This window comes from Coptis chinensis, chromosome 9 (genome assembly GCF_015680905.1).
Source record: "Coptis chinensis isolate HL-2020 chromosome 9, ASM1568090v1, whole genome shotgun sequence".
NCBI lineage: Eukaryota > Viridiplantae > Streptophyta > Magnoliopsida > Ranunculales > Ranunculaceae > Coptis > Coptis chinensis.
The window spans coordinates 58474368-58494497 of record NC_141464.1 but is presented as its reverse complement, the minus strand read 5'-3'; the positions used below and the strand labels follow the sequence as shown (position 1 = coordinate 58494497).

The 20130-nt window shown below is 37.1% G+C and overlaps 2 protein-coding genes across 2 annotated transcripts; one reads left to right on the top strand and one right to left on the bottom strand.

Annotated features, from left to right (window-relative positions):
• The first annotated feature begins 3740 nt into the window (after positions 1-3740).
• Positions 3741-11527, top strand: LOC147476966 (50S ribosomal protein L34). Its single transcript, XM_086582042.1, has 4 exons — positions 3741-4033; positions 4110-4186; positions 4279-4390; positions 11184-11527. The coding sequence occupies exons 1-4, from the start codon at positions 3780-3782 to the stop codon at positions 11311-11313; spliced, it is 573 nt and encodes a 190-aa protein (XP_086438168.1). The 5' UTR covers positions 3741-3779; the 3' UTR covers positions 11314-11527.
• Positions 11528-15625: 4098 nt separating this feature from the next.
• LOC147476965 (protein trichome birefringence-like 39) lies at positions 15626-19471 on the bottom strand. The gene is made up of 5 exons (XM_086582041.1): positions 18986-19471; positions 18646-18817; positions 16605-16780; positions 16332-16490; positions 15626-16080 (listed from the first exon to the last, which is right to left on the bottom strand). The coding sequence occupies exons 1-5, from the start codon at positions 19267-19269 to the stop codon at positions 15789-15791; spliced, it is 1083 nt and encodes a 360-aa protein (XP_086438167.1). The 5' UTR covers positions 19270-19471; the 3' UTR covers positions 15626-15788.
• Between the last annotated feature and the right edge of the window lie 659 nt (positions 19472-20130).

Below are 20130 nucleotides of genomic sequence, written 5' to 3'. Positions count from 1 at the left end.
AATGACATATACTATTTATGGATAAGGTAATACTTTTGACAAGTGTTTGATAAAGTGAGTTAATACTTTTTCTCTACAAATTAAGAAAGCATCTTCGTGATCTAATTTTTGCACCATGTTGACACCATCAATGTCTTTGTGTGGGTCTGTCTCTATATGCATTTTACAAACTTAAGAAACATATGTTGTTAAGGAATATTGTGATTGAAAGTATTTTCAAGTCTATTAAAGGTTTTATCTTCCTATTGTATATGGACTTCTTACGTGGTGGATGGACTAGGTCCTTATGCCCTTGTGGGTGTGGATAGTTGATATTTTATTTGACTAGGTCCTCATTAAACTTTTCTCTATGACATTAATTTTATTTCTTCTTTGTTGTTATTGGAATGAGCACTTAATACTGAGTGTATTTGGACTTGAAAATTGTGGAGGTTGATAATCATTTAGAGTAATGTTTCTTTACAGCCCTCTTGTGAGGAGAGCAAGTGCGAATGTTGTCAGTATCATTGCTAAGAAGCTTTTAACCCCATCTTATGTTGGGATTTTATACAGAGAACTGTCCATAGTGTTGTTGATGGTTTCTTGGTTCCAACATCCAATATATTTCAGCTACAACTTGAAAGATGTTATTTTTTAATGGAGGTTCTCCGTTTACCAAGGCTCATGGGATGCCCCTTTTCCAATACTCAAGTGTAGACCCAAGGTTCAATCAAGTCTTCATCTCTACAATGTTTCACGCTACATCCCTAATGATGAATAAAATCTTTATCGGCAAATATAAAGGTTTTGAAAACATGAAAGAGGTAACTGATATTGGTGGTGGAATTGGGACTGGCACTTAGCATGATAACTGCCAAGTATCTTTTGATAAAGGGTATTAACTTTGATTTGCCCCATGTTGTCCAGCAAGCACCAACCTATCTTGGTAAGATCACATTTCATTATTTTCTACCCGTATCTTATTTAATCCACTATGAAGAAAATTACTATAGCAATGGTATGATATATCAGTTTTACCAATATGTAAGCTTTTAAAAGGAACATAGGCATCGGGATGCCAATTGCAGAAAGTATGCCAATTTATCTTTCGGTGTTCTATAGTACTTTTTGGTCTATTAGCGTATTATTTTCAATTTTGTTTCTTTGATTTGTTTGTGCATTTTATATTTTTAAAACTTTAGGATTATTGGTTGTATGAATGATCTTCACTACACTTTCTTCGTAGACCTAGGTTTGTTCCCTTTGTGATATATCAATTGCTGAACATGTTTGCTCATATCAAATTAATTGTACATTTTTCCATTCCTAAGCTATATTTTTCATTGTCTACATAGTGGTCTGGCCACGTGTGGTGCTCCCTGAGGAACCATGTCTACGTTGTCGTAGCTTCGACATGGGTAATTGATTGGTAAAAGCTTGCTTCCATATATATGCCACCTAAACACCATATAAATTCAAAAGAAACTTGCCTTTGCTGCTTCTTTGCTGCTTGATGGGTTGGGTTAAGAATTTTTGGAAAAAGGTATCATCCATCTCAATGTTGAGTTTTCATCACCTCTTTGGGAGTGCATCTCATTTTTTATTTTTTGATTTTGATTTTTCTTTTTCTTTTTCTTTTTTCTTTTTTTGGGGATCTATTTCTTAATGGGAGGCTAAATAGGTTAACGGGAAAATAGGCCTTCCGGATTGGAGAAGAGCAGCCTTTAAGGAGTAGTCAATAGTGGAACTCGGGATTGCATCTTTAAACATAAGCTGATGTACAATGTATTTGCACACGCTGTAGATAAAAGGATGCAATCATGTACATATTTTTTTTTTATTTCTTTTTCTTTTTATTTTTGAAATAATTGAAGCTACGTACAACTCATTCTTATTGGCACTTCCGCTAAGATTTGTGAAATCTAGCTATGACTAACAACACTCCGCACTGTGCACTCTTCAAATATATGGTGGAGGGGAGTTGTAGCCATCAAGCGATTGCTCCCCTTTTTACCAATTGAGTTTAACTTTAGTGTTTGAGTCCATGATGTATCTTTTGCGCGCATTTATATAAAATTACCATTAACTCGTTCTTTCGTTCTGTGTAGTCTTATATAGTTATATGTATCCATTAAATACTTATTATAGTTTAGGTATATCTAATTAGTATGAACTATTCAAATTTGCAGTATAGACTTACGTACATGAATAGTTGAATACATATTTGACAAGCTACCAAATCTAAAGATCTTTTGTCTTGCAGGTCCTATATAGTTAGTTATGCAGTTGCACTGTTGTAGCCAAGGATCTCAACCAAGTACCCACTCTTTAAGTATTGCTTATTTTGTAGAAGCTTTTGTTATTATATTTTCTCTTTTTCTCATGACTATATTTGCCAACATTAAGTAGGGGTTTTAATTCAAACTTATAATGAACATAGTGGAAGAGATTTGTTTTTAGCAGGTTAAAGAGATTCATATATGGACATATCGATAGAGTTTTAATCATCTTGCATTTGAACCTGTTTGACCTACTTATATATAAATGTAAGAATACCAACCACTACCTTCTTCGGCTTGCTCCGAATCCTCATTGCTCTTCTTTTTCCTTAAAGTTGAACATTGTCTTCCAAGGTTTGCATGTAATGCCATGAACTTTCTGATGAAATTTTAGTTGATCAAACCAGTTAAACCACCAACGATAATCAGGGATGAGCAAAACATTTGAATTCTGGAGTCATTAGTTATCTATGTCACTTTATGGATTATCTTTTTTTGGAATATGTTTGTGGTCTTTTAATTAAGTTCTCTGTTGTTGTATGACTTTTGTTGAAGCTAATTGTAAGTGAATCAAGTTGTCTCATCCTTCAATTATTTTGATGATGCTGATATTTGTTGTAATTATTACTTTGTCACCTCAGGAAGGAGCGTGGTTGTTTGTGATACCTTGACACAAATGTACGTGTAGTTGCTCAAATAAATTATGGTGTTAGAAGAGGGGGGCCAACAAGCTAGGAACTTCTGTTTGGGTCTTCAAGTGGTTCGATTGAGCTATGTACGCTCTTATTAACCACGCCCAATTGTATGAGAGAAGTAGTATAACCATTCATAAGTCATAATTGTAAATACTAAATATGTACTAATGTCAAACCAGATTATATGCTCTCCAATATATTTCATTTCTCACCAACATTATCAGAATTGTGTCCCCCTCCAAAAAAAAATAAAATAAAATTGTAATTCAAATTTATTTTCATGATTTCGGGTGTTATCAGAATTGTGTTCCCCCATGGTCTTCAGATGCGGTCCTCGCCATCTGCAAATTGTATTTCGGAATTTCCTCATTATATGTCCGGCTGGTGATGACTAATCTCTGCACTTGTGTGTGATAACTTGATAAGTCACCTTTCGATAAATATGCCCTGTTTATAACTGATTACTTTCTCATTTGTTTATTCAAATCCCATGCATTTGTGACACTAATCTGATCTAATATTATGACTTTGTAATATAACTTGAAATTAATTTTCATGACCTTCTCAACGAAATGTTTCGTTTGTTTATCGAATAATGTGTTAATATTTTTCTTAATTATGTTTTGGAAAGTGAGAACGTTATAGCTAGTGCCTAGTAGTAGAAGCCATCATGGGCTTTAAGCCCAAATACAGTCCACAGTGAGGCCCATGTATGCATGTTGAAATATATCACATATTCCGTATTAAACTGTTGAGAAGCCGAAACTTTGACTTCCACAAAGTCACAAACCAGAAAAAACTTAACTAATATAACTGTAATGAAAAAATGACAGCATCTTTTCTTCTTCTCAACTCTTTCTTCCTTCCTTCTTCTTCTTCTTCACAATCTCTCCCTTCTCTTTCACTTATCAAACCACAATATCTAACAACCTCATCTCTTTCTAAACAACCCCTTCCTCATTTTTCAAAACTTAAACCAACAAAAACCATGCAGAGTAGTACTAGCACTGGTGTTGGCGGCGTTGACCCAACGATGAAACTCTTGTTTGTAGAGATGGGTGTTGGCTATGATCAACATGGGTACGTTTCTTTTTCTCTTTCTGTCTATCTTGTACTAGTTTATTGTTTGTACTAGTTTTTTTTTTCATGTTCTTAGGCAAGATATTACTGTTGCTGCAATGCGAGCTTGTAAAGATGCTATTTCTTCTAACTCAATTCCAGCTTTTAGAAGAGGTATATTTTTTTGTGATTAAGTTAAGTAGATTAGAATTTAGTTGTTTTGTGATTGTTAATTTAAGGACTTTTTTGGTGATGGTATGGTGCAGGTTCGATTCCCGGTGTTTCTTTTGAAGAGATGAAGCTTCAAATTAAGTTAGGAGTCCCTAGGGCAGTTCAACAGTCTTTGGATATTGACCGGGTTAAATCCGTGTTTCCATAGTGAGTATCTTCAATTCTTCATTATGTACAAGGCTTGCAAAACTGTTATATTGATTGAGTCATTGAAATACATTTTAAGAAAAAAATTCTGGTGGCCTGACATTAAATGTGTTGGCATATGTGATTAGTGAATTGATCTGGTCCTTGTTCAAGGGCTGGATACATATTTATGGAATGTGTGAGAAAGATATAGTTATGAAGGAATCCATTTTTTAATATGGATGAGTAGACCCACTACTTGATAAACTAGTTCATTGACATCATTTTGTCCTGTTCATGAAGATTGACATCACCACCAACAAGAAAGAAGATATAAGCTTAGAAAGCATTTGAGAACAAGCTAGAAATCCTATAGTATTATGGATATCTTAGAGAAATCCTATAGAAAGAAGATATTTCATAAGAGAGTATTATGGATATCTTAGAGAAATCCTATAGTAAGGATACTTGATAGCACAAGCGTTGGATATAGACTGAGGAAATAAGAACAGCTAGATTTATGAAGTTCGACAGGTCTTTGTGGTGTAATCTACCTCTAAGTGACTTATAATTTGGTAGGGTGCCATCAATTGTTACAAGTTATAGTGAGTAACAATTGTTCTTTACTTAAGACATCTTTATGTGTGTGAACATGTCTGTGTTTGAACTTCATTTTGCCTTAGAGAGATTCCAACTGAAGATTTAGGCACAATTGAGGTAGTGTACTTGATCTCGTTAGGGAACTCATAAGTCACTTAATTGAGAAGAATTAGCTTCCAGTTTTATATATAAGGGTACTAGGGTAAGGTCCTTCAGAAACTACATGAAAATAATCCAAGGATTCCTCGGTTATGTTTTTAGACAAGTGACTATTCTATTAATGAAAGAAAATGCAAAAAAATAAGAAAAGTATAAGGGGGGAAATGAAAGACAAAATGTAGGTAGCAGGAACCATGGCAATTCATAGATTTGCACCTTGTTACATGGTGTCGAATCTAACGTAGGTCAAGTGGGGGTGCTCCACTTTATAGAGAAGTGGATGCCTACCAACAAAAAGTTCACATGTATTAGGAGTGTGATTCTATTGTTGGCAAGAATGTTGGAGGAGTTTACGTCTCCATGTTGATAGAATGGTCACACGGTTAAGAGAGTGCTGGGATTGAAACAATCTGCTCTGCAGATCCCAATGGATGTCCTTGCTTCGAAAAAGCATGTACTGCAGCTGTGGAGTCAGATTCGATCCAAGATCAACCCATCTCCTGTAACTGCTTTCTCAACAATGGTATGGCAATCAGCCATGAAGCTGCTTGTTGGCTGAATTCGTTTACTGACAGCACCAAGGATACTAGCAAGCAGCATCTCTAAAAAACATCCCAACTCCTGCAGGACTTGGGATTCCCTCTTACTGAACAATCTGCGTTCATTTTAATAAAATGTAAAAAGAGCAGGGAGGAGTTGGGGAGGGGGAGCCATTTGCAATTTTGCATTATTGAATCTTGGTTCTTTAGGTGGTCTAGTATTTAAGTTCAGTTTCATGAGAGTTTGAGCATCTGTCGAACAGTTGTAAGTCGTATGTTTAGAGAGTATTGCAGTGCAAAGCAACCATTTCCGTACACCCCGCTTACATTTGTTCTTTGAAAAAGTCTGATCTTCGAAAATCACTTTGTTATTCCCTTTCCACACCTCTACACATTGTTCCTAGTACCACAGCAGTTCACATATCCTTAAGAAAAGAGCTTGAAGAAGATCCTTTAGTGAGGGCCTGTAGCATGCCATTGAAGTCATGTTGGAAGTTAAATTTGGCACATAACCATTTCATATTCTGAGAGCTGGTGGGATAATCCCAAATGAGGTCTTGGGTTTCATTTTGTTCCTTATGACATGGGTAGCACCTAGAAACCAGATTAACTGATGTGAATTGAAAGGCCAAAGCAACTCCAATCATTACCTATGAAAAAGGAAGGTTAAATCTAACCCCAATTTGATAGAAAAATGGGATTTTTAATATAACCCTAAAATCTACACACATCCGACATGGATATGAAGAGTCTAACACAGTGAAATTGAGGCATATGACATACAATATGTGTCCGATATGTGTCTGACACGGACACATGGGTATGTATTTGACACGGATTATTTTTAAAATATGGTGTGTCCATGTAATATAGGAATAAACTAGACTTCTAATATGCTTTATTCCATCATTAACCCCTCTCTACTGAACTGAGTTGTCAATTGGTATTCTGTCATGAAATCTTTTCCAAGCTAGAGCTGTTAGTCTAGGGTGCATGTATGCTGCCACACAACCTGAGGCCACCACTCCCTAGTCGTCCTGTGTCTGACCTGCTCAGTAACAGTGAACGTGCAAGTTAAAGGATGTAAACTGGGAAAAAGCAAAAGTGGCATGCTTTAAGGGACGATAAGAAAGTGACAAAGACACATGGAAAGATATGATTCCAAGTTCCTGACAACTGGAATACACGGTGGTGATGTACCATTCCTGTTAGTAATGTTTAGTCATTTTGTGCTTCTATACCAATTTGTTAGAAAGTTGCTTTGATGAAGTAAGGCATTTGCAACACAATCTGAACGCCAACTATGAAGCTATTACACAACATTTGAACTCAAATGTGCATGATGGAAAGTAAGCATCAAAGAGTTACTGATCTCATTTAAAACAGGCTTGCCAATAAAAAAAAAAAGAGAAGGAAAGTAGGCCTCGTTCTTTCTTCAACAATTGGGTAAATATTGAGTGGAGCTTAAACATCCGCTTGATCAAGTATCGCTCAAAGAAACCAATGATTAAAAATTTGGGGCCTCACCAATTCGGTCTACTGACCAAAATTGTGCTATTAAGTCTTCATCAACCAAAGGGCGGCTTACTAGAACCTAGGAATTGCCAATTGGCCTTCGAAAAGACTTGGATTAAATTAGTACATTTAAATCATTTAAATTTTGTTTCTTTATGTCAACGCTCTTGCTTGGAGAACACTTACCACCGACAATCTTAGAAACAGAGGCAATACGAAAAACCAATTTATCATGTGTGGAAGGGAGGAAGAAAACATCCACAACTTGTTTTAGGACTGCTCCTTCTGAATAGCACTATGTGAGTTCGACAGGTTGAGATATGGCAGACACTGATGATGTTCCTTTGATGAACACCATAGGGAGTGCCAACACCTCTTATCTACCGACAAACTTTAAGGAACATTCTTGCCATATGTTGGAACATATGGTTGGAAGAAAGGGGCAGAATGGTTTTAAGACACAAACTCTTCAGCTTTGAGCAAATCATTTGTATAGTAAAATCTTCATTATGGCTGTTGGACTCGGCAGGTATTAGAATGAGAGGCCTGAGATCTGAGACGCTCTTTGACTTGGAATATTGGCATAGAGATGGTTGTATTTTGAGTCCATAACTTCCTTAATACCTTGCTAAATTGGGATTTTCTTTGAAGCCCCCCTCTGTTTTAGTGTATGCTGACCAAAATTACTGTCTAAGAGGCCTGGCACATATATTGTCAGACTCTGGAGTTCCCCTGGAGGCACGTGGATAGGTTTCAAGGATAATGGGGAGCCTAGGCCCATTGCCTATAATAGGTGCGAGCCTAGAGTGCCTAGTATTGTCTATTGACTAGGCTCAACTCCAGCACCTATGCTTTGAACTGCATAGGAAGGAAAAATAACATAGGTGGAAGCTGGAGAGTACATTCAACGAGAAACTATTTTCTGGATAACTTTCATATTCAGATCTTACTTTTCATCGCTAAAGATCTTTTTTTTTTTTGCATCTCTGGCCACAATTGATACTTTACAGTTGCTGATCTTGTTATTACTCGTTCAAACATATTCAAAAAGGGAAATGAGAAACTTCCAACAAAAATGACTAAGTAAAACATTACAGAGGCATTGTTCCTCTTCTTCAGAGTAGAAGAGAGGCATATAGGAGCTGATTCCATGTGTCAGGCAGTTCAAGGAAGGCACCAGTGGCTGCAGTCATTGCCTTTGTGCTTGCCGCTGTAAAGTGAGGGGTGAACGTCTCTTCTCAATTGTGAAAGTGTTGTCACGTCCAACATGTAGACTGGTTTCCTAATCCTACCCAGCACTTAATTCATCACGAAAGCATCTGGAGGCAGACCTACTGGGTATCTTGATCCAGGTACTGGTAACATCTCACCTTTGCAATCCTTTAATGGATTATTCCAGTCCTTCCCTCTGCATTAGTATACACTAGATTAGTAGAAGTTACCAGTAGCGACCCATAGTTTCCTAGTTTTAATATTTTAGTTTGATAATGGTAGAGATGTCAGAAGTCAGGACTAATGTTTTATGAGGACTATCTTTCTTATACAGTGATCTTCTTCACCAAAAAGTTAGTCAGTATGTCATCCATTTGGTTCCATAGAAATTTTGTTCTCCCAATGCTTATTAGCAAGTGAAAAGATCTATTTGATGAGGTTGTCATGGGTGTTATATGATAAAAAAAATGATGGCTTACTCGTAATGGGTGGGAGACATCCCTAGCAGGAAGACTTTGGTTTTGGCAGGATCAATGTATAGGTTTACCCATCTCATCCAAGTTGTCATTCCCTTGTAGAATGTGATCAGACGATTCATGTCTTTGTACAACCAGTTCCCCTCCTGCATGTAGTCCCATCTATAAGACACACCAGAATTGTCACTCAGTAGTCCATTTGATGAAAGTACTTGCTTCCAACAACGTTTATAGTATTAAGAGATTTTGTAGTCTTTTAGGGAACGGCAATCATACGGTTGGGTCCTCCCTTGGTGGGTCCACCAGTGCCACGAGTTGAAAATTAGCATTCCCTTCCATGCATTACCTCCCTTGATCGAGTTGAGCTTTAGAACCACACCTACTTTTTCCCGAACCAGGTCAACCAGAAAAGACATACGATAAAGCAATATTGTGACTGCATATTCCTGCAACAAAAAAGAAAGCTTAGATGCTGTCGGAGTAAAAGATCGTCAACAAGGGCATTCTAGTGCGTTGTAGATTCTTATCCAAGACTTGTATCATTTGATGATGCCATGTGAATCGCTAGAAACATGTGAAGTGACGGCTAACCCAATAACGAAAGTTTCGTAAGGGGACTGGAGCAGGCTACCATGAGACAAAAGATCTTCTTTCTAAAGAGATTTGATTCGGAACTATTATGTGTCCAAGGTCCAATACTGAAATCATTTCAGAGGTTTTCTCTGACTTTGTCCGTGTCAACAAACAATTTGAAATACCTCGACTTTTTTAGAACAGGTCCGAGTCAAATAGCAATGATTCAAAGCACTTCTTTTTACACTATTTCGGAAACCTGCTCTAGGTTCATACTGTCTTTTGCAGGTTTGAATTTGTGTTTTTCCATGCATCTTAAAGCAACATGAACTAGGGGATGATATAGTCTGTAAAGTTTAATTTGTGGGTCGTTTGTTCGACCTTGTATGATACGTGGAATAACGCTGGTGTTGTTGCAGACTTGCAGAGAGTCCTGGCTTAAAAGTTAAAACACACATCAATTCAGATTTTAGGATGGTCTATGACTATGTTATTGTTTGAAACATTGAGTTTAAATTATGATTATTTCTTTCATTAGACAGATAATCTGATCTTGGAACTCTTGTCTCTTTGTCGAATCCACTTTTTTACATCACATGATTTCCTAGTGCTGTAATGCATTTATTATTGAGGTCAATACTGTGTAAAGGTGGGGCATTAGCCATATAAAGAGTTCGTGTTGTATTGTTGTAAAGGTTGGCCATAAGCCATATAAAGAGTTTGTGGTCCAAAATCAGATAGTTCCATATCGTTAAAAAAAAGTTATGTTAGGTCGACACAGAGTCAAAGAATTAAAATATAGATATTGAAATCAAGAGAAATTTCAATATCTATATTTGTTGAAGTCGTGATAAGATTTGATTTGTCTGTTAACAAGTCTAGCAACTATTAATCTATTATATTGATTCAGTCATTGAAATACATTTTAGGAAAAATTTGGTGTAACCTGACATTAATTGTGTTTGCTGAAGTGGTAGTGAATTTATCAGGTCCTTGTTCAAGGTCTGGATACACATTTATGAAATGTGAGAAAGATAAAGTTATGAAGGAATCCATTTTTTATTATGGATGAGTAGACCCAATACTGGATAAACAGAAAAGTATTTCATTGACGCGTTATGTCCTTTTCATGAAGATTAACATTACCACCAATGAGAAAGAAGATATAAGCTTAGAAACCAAACAAGAACATCATGTGATCATAGCACATTCAAATTCAATTTCATGAACCAAAAAGATGGCTCTACAAAGAATGGAATGGTGGAACTTGACCACTTCACCCTATTGTGTTCAGGAAGTGGACTAAAATAAGGGAGATTGCTGAAGGATTTTCTTGTATGTAGTATGTATTATTATTCCCTATAGTTTATGAGGTGTATTTGATGCATGAAGATTTAAATTTATATTCTGTAAATCTTATTTTTTGTAGTAAATTATCATGAAATAGGAAATTTCCATCCTGATTTTTTACTTTCTCCACTGAAGTTAATCAAATGCCCTACTTATCCAAATCCTCCCATGAGAGCTATTGAGTGTGGACAATGTCATGGTGATTCCCTATATCTCAAAAATTATCCATTACAAAGTGAAATTTAATTATAAAATTCTCCCATGCATAATGCATTCAAACACATCGTTAAATTAACTTTTAGGTCTTGTCTTTTTTGTGCGAGATGTTTTCAAATATGGAGTCTTAAAGAAGTTTGTTGCCTCTTTTTTTCTCTTCTTTTTTCACTGCAGTGGGAAAATACTGAATGTTGATGTTGTTGATGGTGGATTGATATGCTCAAGTGGCGTGCAAGTAGAAGAAATGGGAGACAAGAATGATGATTGCTACATTGTCAATGCTGCAGTCTATGTTGGTTACTAGTGCTTCTTTCCTCTTGTCTGATTTTTAATAAATCATGAGGTGAGTTTTTTTTCTGCAACTTCTCTGTATTGGATATAGAATGAGGAAATAAAACAGCTAGATTAATGAAATTCGACAGATCTTTGTGGCATAATCTACCTCTGCAAGGCTATAATTAGGTAGGGTGCCATAAATTGTTACAAGTTATACTGAGTAACAATTGTTCTTTACTTAAGACTTCTTTATGTGTGTGAACACGTCTGTGTTTGAACTACTTTTTGCCTTCGAGATTCTAACTGAAGATTTAGGCACAATTGAGATAGTGTACTTGGTCATGTTAGGGAACTCAAAAGTCACTTAATTGAGAAGAATCAGCTTCGGCAGGGTCCTTCAGATACCACAGGAAAATAAATAAATAATTCCCAAGTAATCTTTTTAGACAGGTGACTATTCTATGCAATTAGGGCAATCATTTCGTAGATTCCTTGAAGTCACCTTTTAAGTTGTTTTTGGATTCTTGCTGAACCTTTATTGACTGCCTCCTTTGTAAAGATCAACCATTTCTGAAAGCCCCTTTAGTTTTTATAAAGTTGAGATGAAGCAAATGGTACAACACCAGCGAGAAAATTTATTTAGAACACTACATTAATATCTATTAGAACCTAAAGGGTTCTAGAAGGAGTGTGAACATTTAATATAGGATCTAGAAGCAATGTGAACATTTAATATCTTGGCTGATATTAACAACTAATTTTCAAGAGGTTGGGTAGGATTGAATGATTGATAGATTTTAGAGGGTTCCAGAAAGGGTCAAAATGTCTGGAAGCCTTGCAGTATTTTATGTTTACATATATGTAAAGAAGATATCTCCTAAGAGAGTCTTAAGAATATCCCAGAGAGATTTTATAGTAAGGATACTTGATAAGACAAGCATTGGATATAGACTGAGGAAATAAGACCAGATAGATTTATGAAATTCAGCAGATTTTTGTGGTGTAATTTACCTCCTTAAGGCTATAATTAGGTAGGGTACCATCAAATGTTACAAGTTATGATGTAACAGTGGTGATTTATTTCCTTTTATGTGAATATGTCTGTGTTTGAACTTGTTTATGACTTAGAGATTCCAATTGTGGATTTAGGCACTCATAAGTACTTGGTCAAGTTAGGGACCTCATAAGTCACTTAATTGAGAAGAATTAGTTTCCAGTTTTATAAAGGTGGGGTCCTTCAAATACCACAGGAAAATAATCCAAGGATTCCTTGGAATTTTTTAAGACAAGTGACCATTCTATTAATGAAGGAAAATGCAAAAAAGTACAAAGGGAAAAATAGTTACACTTTCTGGAGAAGCGGAGACCTACCAACAAAATGGTCACAGATATTAGGACCTAGTGTAATTCCCTGGTTGGAAAGAATGTCGGCAAAGTTCACCTCTCCATGTTGATGAAATATCACATGGTTAAGAGAGGGTAAAGGCTTGAAACCATATGCTCTGCAAATCCCAAGGGATGTCCTTCCTCTCCATGTTGATCCAAAGATCGACATATCTCCTTGTAACTGCTCTCTCAACACCTTCGACAATGGCATGGCGATCAGCCATGAAGCTTCTTGTTGGCTGAATTCGTTTTCTGACAGCACCAAGAATACTAGCAGCAGCATCTCTAAACACAATCCCAACTCCCGCAGCATTGAGAATCCCCCTTACTGAGCCATCTGTGTTCATTTTAATGAAATGTAAAGAGAGCGGGAGGGGAGGAGGGGGAGCCATTTGCATTGTTGAATCTTGGTTGCTTTAGATGGTCTAGTACGGATTTTCAGTTTCATGAGTTTGAGCATGTGTATAACAGTTGTAAGTGGTTTGTTTAGAGAGTATTGGAGTGCAAACCAACCGTTATCATATGCTGCGTTTACATTTGTTCTTTGAAAATGTTTGATCTTCAAAAACCACTTTGTTCCTCCCTTTCCACACCTCTACACATTGTTCCTAGTACCCCAGCTTTCCACAAAGCCTTAAGAAAAGAGGTTGATGAAGATCCTTTGGTGAGGGCCTGCTGCATGCCATTGTAGTCCTGTTGGAGAATAAATATGGTACATAACCAGGCTATATTCTGAGAGCTGGTGGGACGATCCCAGATGACGTGTTCGGTGTCTTTGTGTTCCTCTAACTCTCTAAGTTACAGCAACAGCGACAGTGACAGCGACACGTGTGTCCATATACGACTCGGATACAAAGTGTCTGACACGGTGAAACATAAAAACTTGAGGTATATCACATGCAATATGTGTCCGTGTCGTGTCCTACACGGACACGTGGATATGTATCTGACAACAGGTTATATTCAAAATATGGCGTGTTCATGTAACATAGGTGTTCCTTATGACATAGGTAGCACCTAGAAGCCATATTAACTGATGTGAATTGAAAGGCTGAAGCAGGCTGAATTCTACTATTCTTTTCGATGAACCAACCAACTAATTATGAGGCCATAGGCCTTGTTTATACAATGTTAATCCTTGGAGCTCAAGGAATCCTAATTAGAAAGCAATTAAAATAAACTAAATCCTACTAGAATAGAAACTACTAAACTAGTATAGCGTAAAATGGTGGGAGTCGAACGAAGAAGAAGAGGAAAGAGAAAACAGAATTTGTGGTGGTGTTTGGAGAGAGGGGTGTTTTAGTGTTCAGTGGAGAAAAAAAAATGAGTTTGTGATGAAGCGGACAGAGGGACAACTGCATTTAAGCGTCCCTGGGCCAAGACTCACTTCGTTCGGGAAAATCCTACTAGAATAGAAACTACTAAATAAACTAGACTTCTAATATGCTTTATTCCATCATCAAACCCTCTCTGCTGAACTGAGTTGTCAATTGGTACTCTGTCATGGAAATTTTTCCAAGCTAGAGCTGTAGTCTAGGTTGTATTGTATGCTTCCACACAACCTGAGGCCACCACTCCTTATTCGTCCTGTGTCTGACCTGCTCGGTAATAGTGAACATGCAAGTTAAAGGATGTAAACTGGGAAGAAGCAAAAATAGTATGCTTTAAGGGACAATAAGAATAGACAAAGACACATGGAAACATATGATTCTGAAGTTCCCAACAATTGGAATTCACGGTGCTAATTTATCATTCCTGTTAATAATGTTTGATCATTTTGTGCTCCTATACCAGTTTTTCGAAAAGTTGCTTTGATACAATAAGGTATTTGCAACACAATCTGAAAGCAACCGTGATGCTATCTTCAACATTTGAATTCAAATGTGCATGATGGAAAGTAGGCCTCATTCTTCTTCATCGATTGGGTAAATTTTGGGTGGAGCTAATAAACTTGCTTGATCAAGTGTAGTTCCAAGAAACCAATGACAAAAGAATTTGGGGCTCCACCAATTCAGTCTACTGACCAAATTATGCTATTAAGTCTTCATCAACCAAAGGGCGGCTAACTGGAACCTTGAAATTGCCAATTGGTCTTGGATTAAATCAGTACCTTTGATATTTGCTTCTTTATGTGGACATTCTTGCTTGGAGAACACTTACCACCAGCAATCTTAGAAACAGAGGCAATATGAAAAACCAATGTATCATGTGTGGAAGGGAGTAAGAAAACATTCACCACTTATTTTAGGGCTGCTCCTTCTCAATAGCGCTATGGAAGCTTTTCTAGGAAAGAGTTTTAGATATGGAGACGCTGATGATGTTGCCTTGATGAACAGCATTGGGATTTGGAAGTGCCAACACCTCTCACCTACTGACAAACTTTAAGGAAAATGCTTGCCATATGTTGGAAGGAAAGGGAAGTATGTTTTTAAGACACAATCTCTTCAGCTTGAAGAAATAATTTGTATAGTGAAATCTTCATTATGGCTGTTGGACTCAGCAGAATACTAGAATGAGAGGCCTGAGATGCTTTTTGAGTTGGAATATTGGCATAGACATGGTTGTCTTTTGGGTCCATAACATCCAATACCTTGCTAAAGAGGGATTTACTTTGTATTTAAGCCCCCCTCTGTTATGGTGTATATATGGTGACCCAAATTACTATCTAAGAGACCTTGCGCATATATGGTCAGACTGTGGATTGCCCCTGGAGGCACGTGGTTAGGTTCCAAGGGTAATGGGGAGCCTAGGCCTAGATCGCCTATCAACTAGGATAGGCACAAGCCTAGGAGTGCCTAGATCGCCTATCGACTAGGCTCAACTCCAGCACTTAACTGCATAGAAATGGAAAATAACATAGGTGGAAGCTGGAGAGTACATTTTTTTGTTCTGGACAACTTGCCTAATCAGATCTTACTTTTCATGGCCACAGATCTATTTTTAACGATAAGACAGGGGGCAGAATATGGCGATCTCAGGCCACAGTTAATACTTTACAGTTGATGATCTTGTTATTACCAGTTCAAACATATTCAAAAAGGGAAATGAGAAACTTTCCTTCAGTTGAAATAAAAAAAATAACTAACTAAAACAGTACAGAGGCATTGCTTCTGTTCTTCAGAGTAGAAGGGAAGCATATAGGAGCTGATTCCATGTGTCAGGCAATCCAGGAAGGCACCAGTGGCTGCAGTCATTGCCTTTGTGTTTGCCGCTGTAAAGGGAAGGGTGAGCATCTTTTCTCAATTGTGAAAGTGTTGTCACATCAAGCATGTAGACTGGTTTCCTAATCCTACTCCGTACTTTATTCACCACGAAAGCTTCTGGAGGCAGACCCACTGGGTATCTTGATCCGGATACTGGTAACATCTCACCTTTGCAATTCCTTAATGGATTATTCCAGTCCTTCCCTCTGCATTAGTAGACACTGGATTAGTATAAGTTACCAGTAGCAACCCATAATTCTCTAGTATTCATATCTCAGTTTGATAATGTTAAGAGATGTCAGAAGTCATAAATAATATTTTATGAGGACAATCTTTCTGATACAGTGACCGTAGTGACCGTCTTAGAAGTTTTGTTTACCCAAGTTTATTAGCAGTTGAAATGATCTATTTGATGAGGTTGTCATGTGTCTTATATGATAAGAAATTGATGGCTTACTCGTAATGGGTGGGAGAAATCCCTAGCAGGAAGACTTTGGTTTTGGCAGGATCAATGTATAGGTTTACCCATCTCGCCCAAGTTGTCATTCCCTTGTAGAATGCAATCAGACGATTCATGTCTTTGTACAACCTGTTCCCCTCCTGCATGTAGTCCCATCTGTAAGACACATCAGAATTGTCACTCAGTAGTCCATTTGATGAAAGTACTTTCTTCCAACAACGTTCATAGTATTAAGAGATTTTGTAGTCTTTTAGGGAACAACAATCATACGGTTGGGTCCTCCCTTGGTGGGTCCACCAGTGCCACGAGTTGAAAATTAGCATGTCCATTCCCTTCCATGCATTACCTCCCTTGATCGAGTCGAGCTTTAGAACCACGCCTACTTTTTCACGAACCAGGTCAACCAGAAAAGACGTACGATAAAGCAATATTGTGACTCCATATTCCTGCAACAAAAAAAGAAAGCTTAGCTGAACTAGGTTCATACTGTCTTTGGCACGTTTGAATTTGTGCTTTTCCATGCATCTTAAAGCAGCATGAACTAGCGGCATATGCATTTTATACGATATAGTCTGTTGAGTTTAGTTTGTGGGTCGTTTGTTCGACCATTGTACGATACATGGAATAATGCTGGTGTTGTTGCAGACTTGCAGAGAGTCCTTGCTTAAAAGATAAAACACATCAATTTATATTTTAGAAGGACAGTCTATGAGTCTATGTTATTGTTTGAAACCTCGAGTTTAAATTATAATTATTTCTTTCATTAGATGATTGACCGGATAATCTGATCTTGGAACTCTTGACTCTTTGTCGAATCCTTTTTTACACCACATGACATGATTTCCTAGTGCTGTAATGCACTTATTATTGAGGTCAATGCTGTGTGTAAGCCAGTAAGGTAGGCCATTAGCCATGTATAGAGTTTGTGTTGTAAAGGACTAAAGGTAGGCCATTAGCCACATTGAGAGTTTGTGGTCCAAAATCAAATAGTTCCTTCTCTTAAGAAAAAAGTTCTGTTCGGTCGACGCAGAGTCACAGAATGAAGGGGTGTACCCCATTTGCAAGGACAACTACGAAATTGCAGTGCAGATTCCAGCTTCTGATTTCTGACACTTGAAGATAGGTAGGTGCAGAACGTGAAGTGTTTAACTTTTTTACCCAAAGCCCACATGGTACTATCTTCTGGAGGCACTTTCCACTCATGAATGTTTCCTCCACTAATTGGTGCTCTCTACTTAGTCACCAGCACCACACACTGTTTGGCTGTTCCTACCCTCGTTAAGAAAAGTTGGACTTCAATAATTATCAGTAATCAATCTTGCAAATTTTACTCCATGGTCACTAGGAGTACAGGGCTCCCTACCCCCTAGGTGTTTTCTTAACATTTCCCACATACATATCAATATTATATACTATTTTCTGTCGAACCACTTTTTTGAGGGGATTGCAACACAATATTTCAGACATATATTGGTCCGTGCGTATTGGTTTTTCTATGAACCTGATACCTAAATGATCCTTCAGTTATGAAAAGGTAACTACGTATATTGTGGAGGATGAATAGCACATGAACAAAAAGCAATGGTGGGTCTCCAAATTATGATGCAAAAGTTTAACCGAAAAGTTGCTTGAGACTTGTACTTTCGTTCCCTTCAAATAAACCCTTAGCTTGGTACCTTGGTGCGGAACTGTGGATTCATTCCGAGGAAAAAATGCATCAGCTGAGCTAAGGTCGCCTTTCTTAGGATCGTACTCGTTGTTTTGGTTGGTATACAAGTATTTGTTTTTCCGAAACATTTATATATTCACAGACTAGATATTTAAGTAATATTGTTATGAAGAAAAATGATATTGTCTACTTATTATTGTCTTCAAACTTTCACACTCATTGTTAGCAAAACATTAAGAACTGTTGTTTTCATAGCCTTTTTCATAGACACATTTTTTTTTAGCACAATTGAAGTTTAGAGCATAATATCGTTAGTTTCAAATCTCACATTCATCATTTTAACCCCACATGATTGCCTACTTAACTCAAGTTCACCAAGTCTCTTGTGGATGCATCTACTAATGGCTTTCTTGTTGTAATGTAAATGCATGGACATAATCGATATGGGCTTGTTTTCCTATCGTTTAATCTCTAAGTCGTAAGTCCAAATATGAAAAGAGCAAACTATATATCTTTGAAGAATCACTAGAGATAACAAGATGACAAGATGACAAGATCTAGAAACAATAAAATAAGAAAAAGACAAAGCGTTACATGCACCATGTATACAATGCTGAAAGAAAGGACAAGAAAGGAACACACCTCAAATGTAACTGAAGACAGGGTTTCTGTCGTCACAACCCTTGTCCTGGTTTTTGGCAGTGAAGCATGAATCAGGCAAGTCAATGATTCCCACTGATTCAAACTAAGTGAGTCACCAACAAACATTATTTTCTTCCCTCTCCATCTCCTCAAGAACTCCAAACCATTAAACCTTCAAGAACAATTCAAACATCAAGAAGACCCATTAAAACCAAATACATAACTAAGCAAATATTCGCCAAAAAAACTTAGAATGATGTGTAGATATGTAGTACTTGTAAAGGAAAAAGAAAAGGAGGTACTAAAACTACATGAGTCTTAGTTGGTACTTAGCTTGTACCTTGGTAATTCACAAGTGTAAGGCTTCCACTTGTATTTGAGGTACAATTTATCGGGTCGTCCGTATTTTTGGCAGTCGAACTGTGGATCGATGAAAGGACATGTCGATGAATCATATAGAGGATATGAAGCGTCGTAAACCCAGCTTCCATGGAACAAATTACATCTGTTCACTTGTTTACTACTTCTCACACTGCTTGTGTTATAGAATGTTTCTGCTGTAGCTTCTTGTATGAACCAAAGCAGAACTATAAGCAAAGAAAACACTTGGGACTGAAGACCCATACCTTGGATATTCACTATCAAAAAAAAAAAAAAAAAAAAAAAACCTTGGATATTGATCCAAAATAATGAACAGAAAAAAACTAGTGAAGGAAAAGTGTCTTTAGATTGAATTCATATAATATCAGTGAGAGAGAGAAAGATAAATTCCTTGGTTCACATTGTTTCACTGAAGTCCTGTTTGAATATATTCTTTTTTGCGCATATTCAATGAAAGATCGTGGATTAATTATTTTGTAGAAAAGCATGTGGGGCTAAGGGCTATTTTGAGTACTTTATGTTATTATCTTTGCACATAAAATCATTTCATTCTAAACTTTTTTATTATGTCTGAGGAAACGTATATAAATCATAAATCACTTCGAAGTTCGAACTCATTCATTCCCTCCATTTCCTAAATTCTGAGCTCTTCAATCTAGTGTGTCTTTGAAGCACAACTACACAAGTTATCGGCTTGGCTGGTTAATGGTGATAGGATCCTTTAAAATTTAGGCGTTCATATGTTTGATGAGCTTGGTACTAACTAAACCGAAGTCGTAGCCTATCTCTATAAGCACATTTCTGTCAGGAAAAGGGAGGGGCATAAAACGCCAATATGCACTATCTCAAACTGGGAATTTGAAACATCACGCTACCAATATGCTCTATCTCAAATTGGAAATTTGAAGCATTAGACGTTGCACTCATTGCAGATTTTATTTACGTTGGATGCCCCAAATTTAAAATGGTATTAGAAAGGCTATGATTCTCCTAGTCCAATAGTCTACGTATTCCATGTCACCCAATAAAGTTAATCCATGTAATGATGTAATTGGATCAAGTTATGCCATCTCTAGTCCCACATTTGCGACTTCGTGCTGCATA

Excerpts from the sequence above, each read along its gene's own strand:
- LOC147476966 (XM_086582042.1), top strand. The coding sequence starts at position 3,780 with ATGACAGCATCTTTTCTTCTTCTCAACTCTTTCTTCCTTCCTTCTTCT. Across the intron at positions 4,034-4,109 it reads GTTGGCTATGATCAACATGG|GCAAGATATTACTGTTGCTG; the intron begins GTACGTTTCTTT and ends TCATGTTCTTAG. Across the intron at positions 4,187-4,278 it reads AATTCCAGCTTTTAGAAGAG|GTTCGATTCCCGGTGTTTCT; the intron begins GTATATTTTTTT and ends GGTATGGTGCAG.
- LOC147476965 (XM_086582041.1), bottom strand. The coding sequence starts at position 19,269 with ATGGGTCTTCAGTCCCAAGTGTTTTCTTTGCTTATAGTTCTGCTTTGG. Across the intron at positions 16,781-18,645 it reads TGTCTTCAGTTACATTTGAG|GAATATGGAGTCACAATATT; the intron begins GTGTGTTCCTTT and ends TTTTTGTTGCAG. Across the intron at positions 16,081-16,331 it reads ATTTCTCCCACCCATTACGA|AGGGAAGGACTGGAATAATC; the intron begins GTAAGCCATCAA and ends CTACTAATGCAG.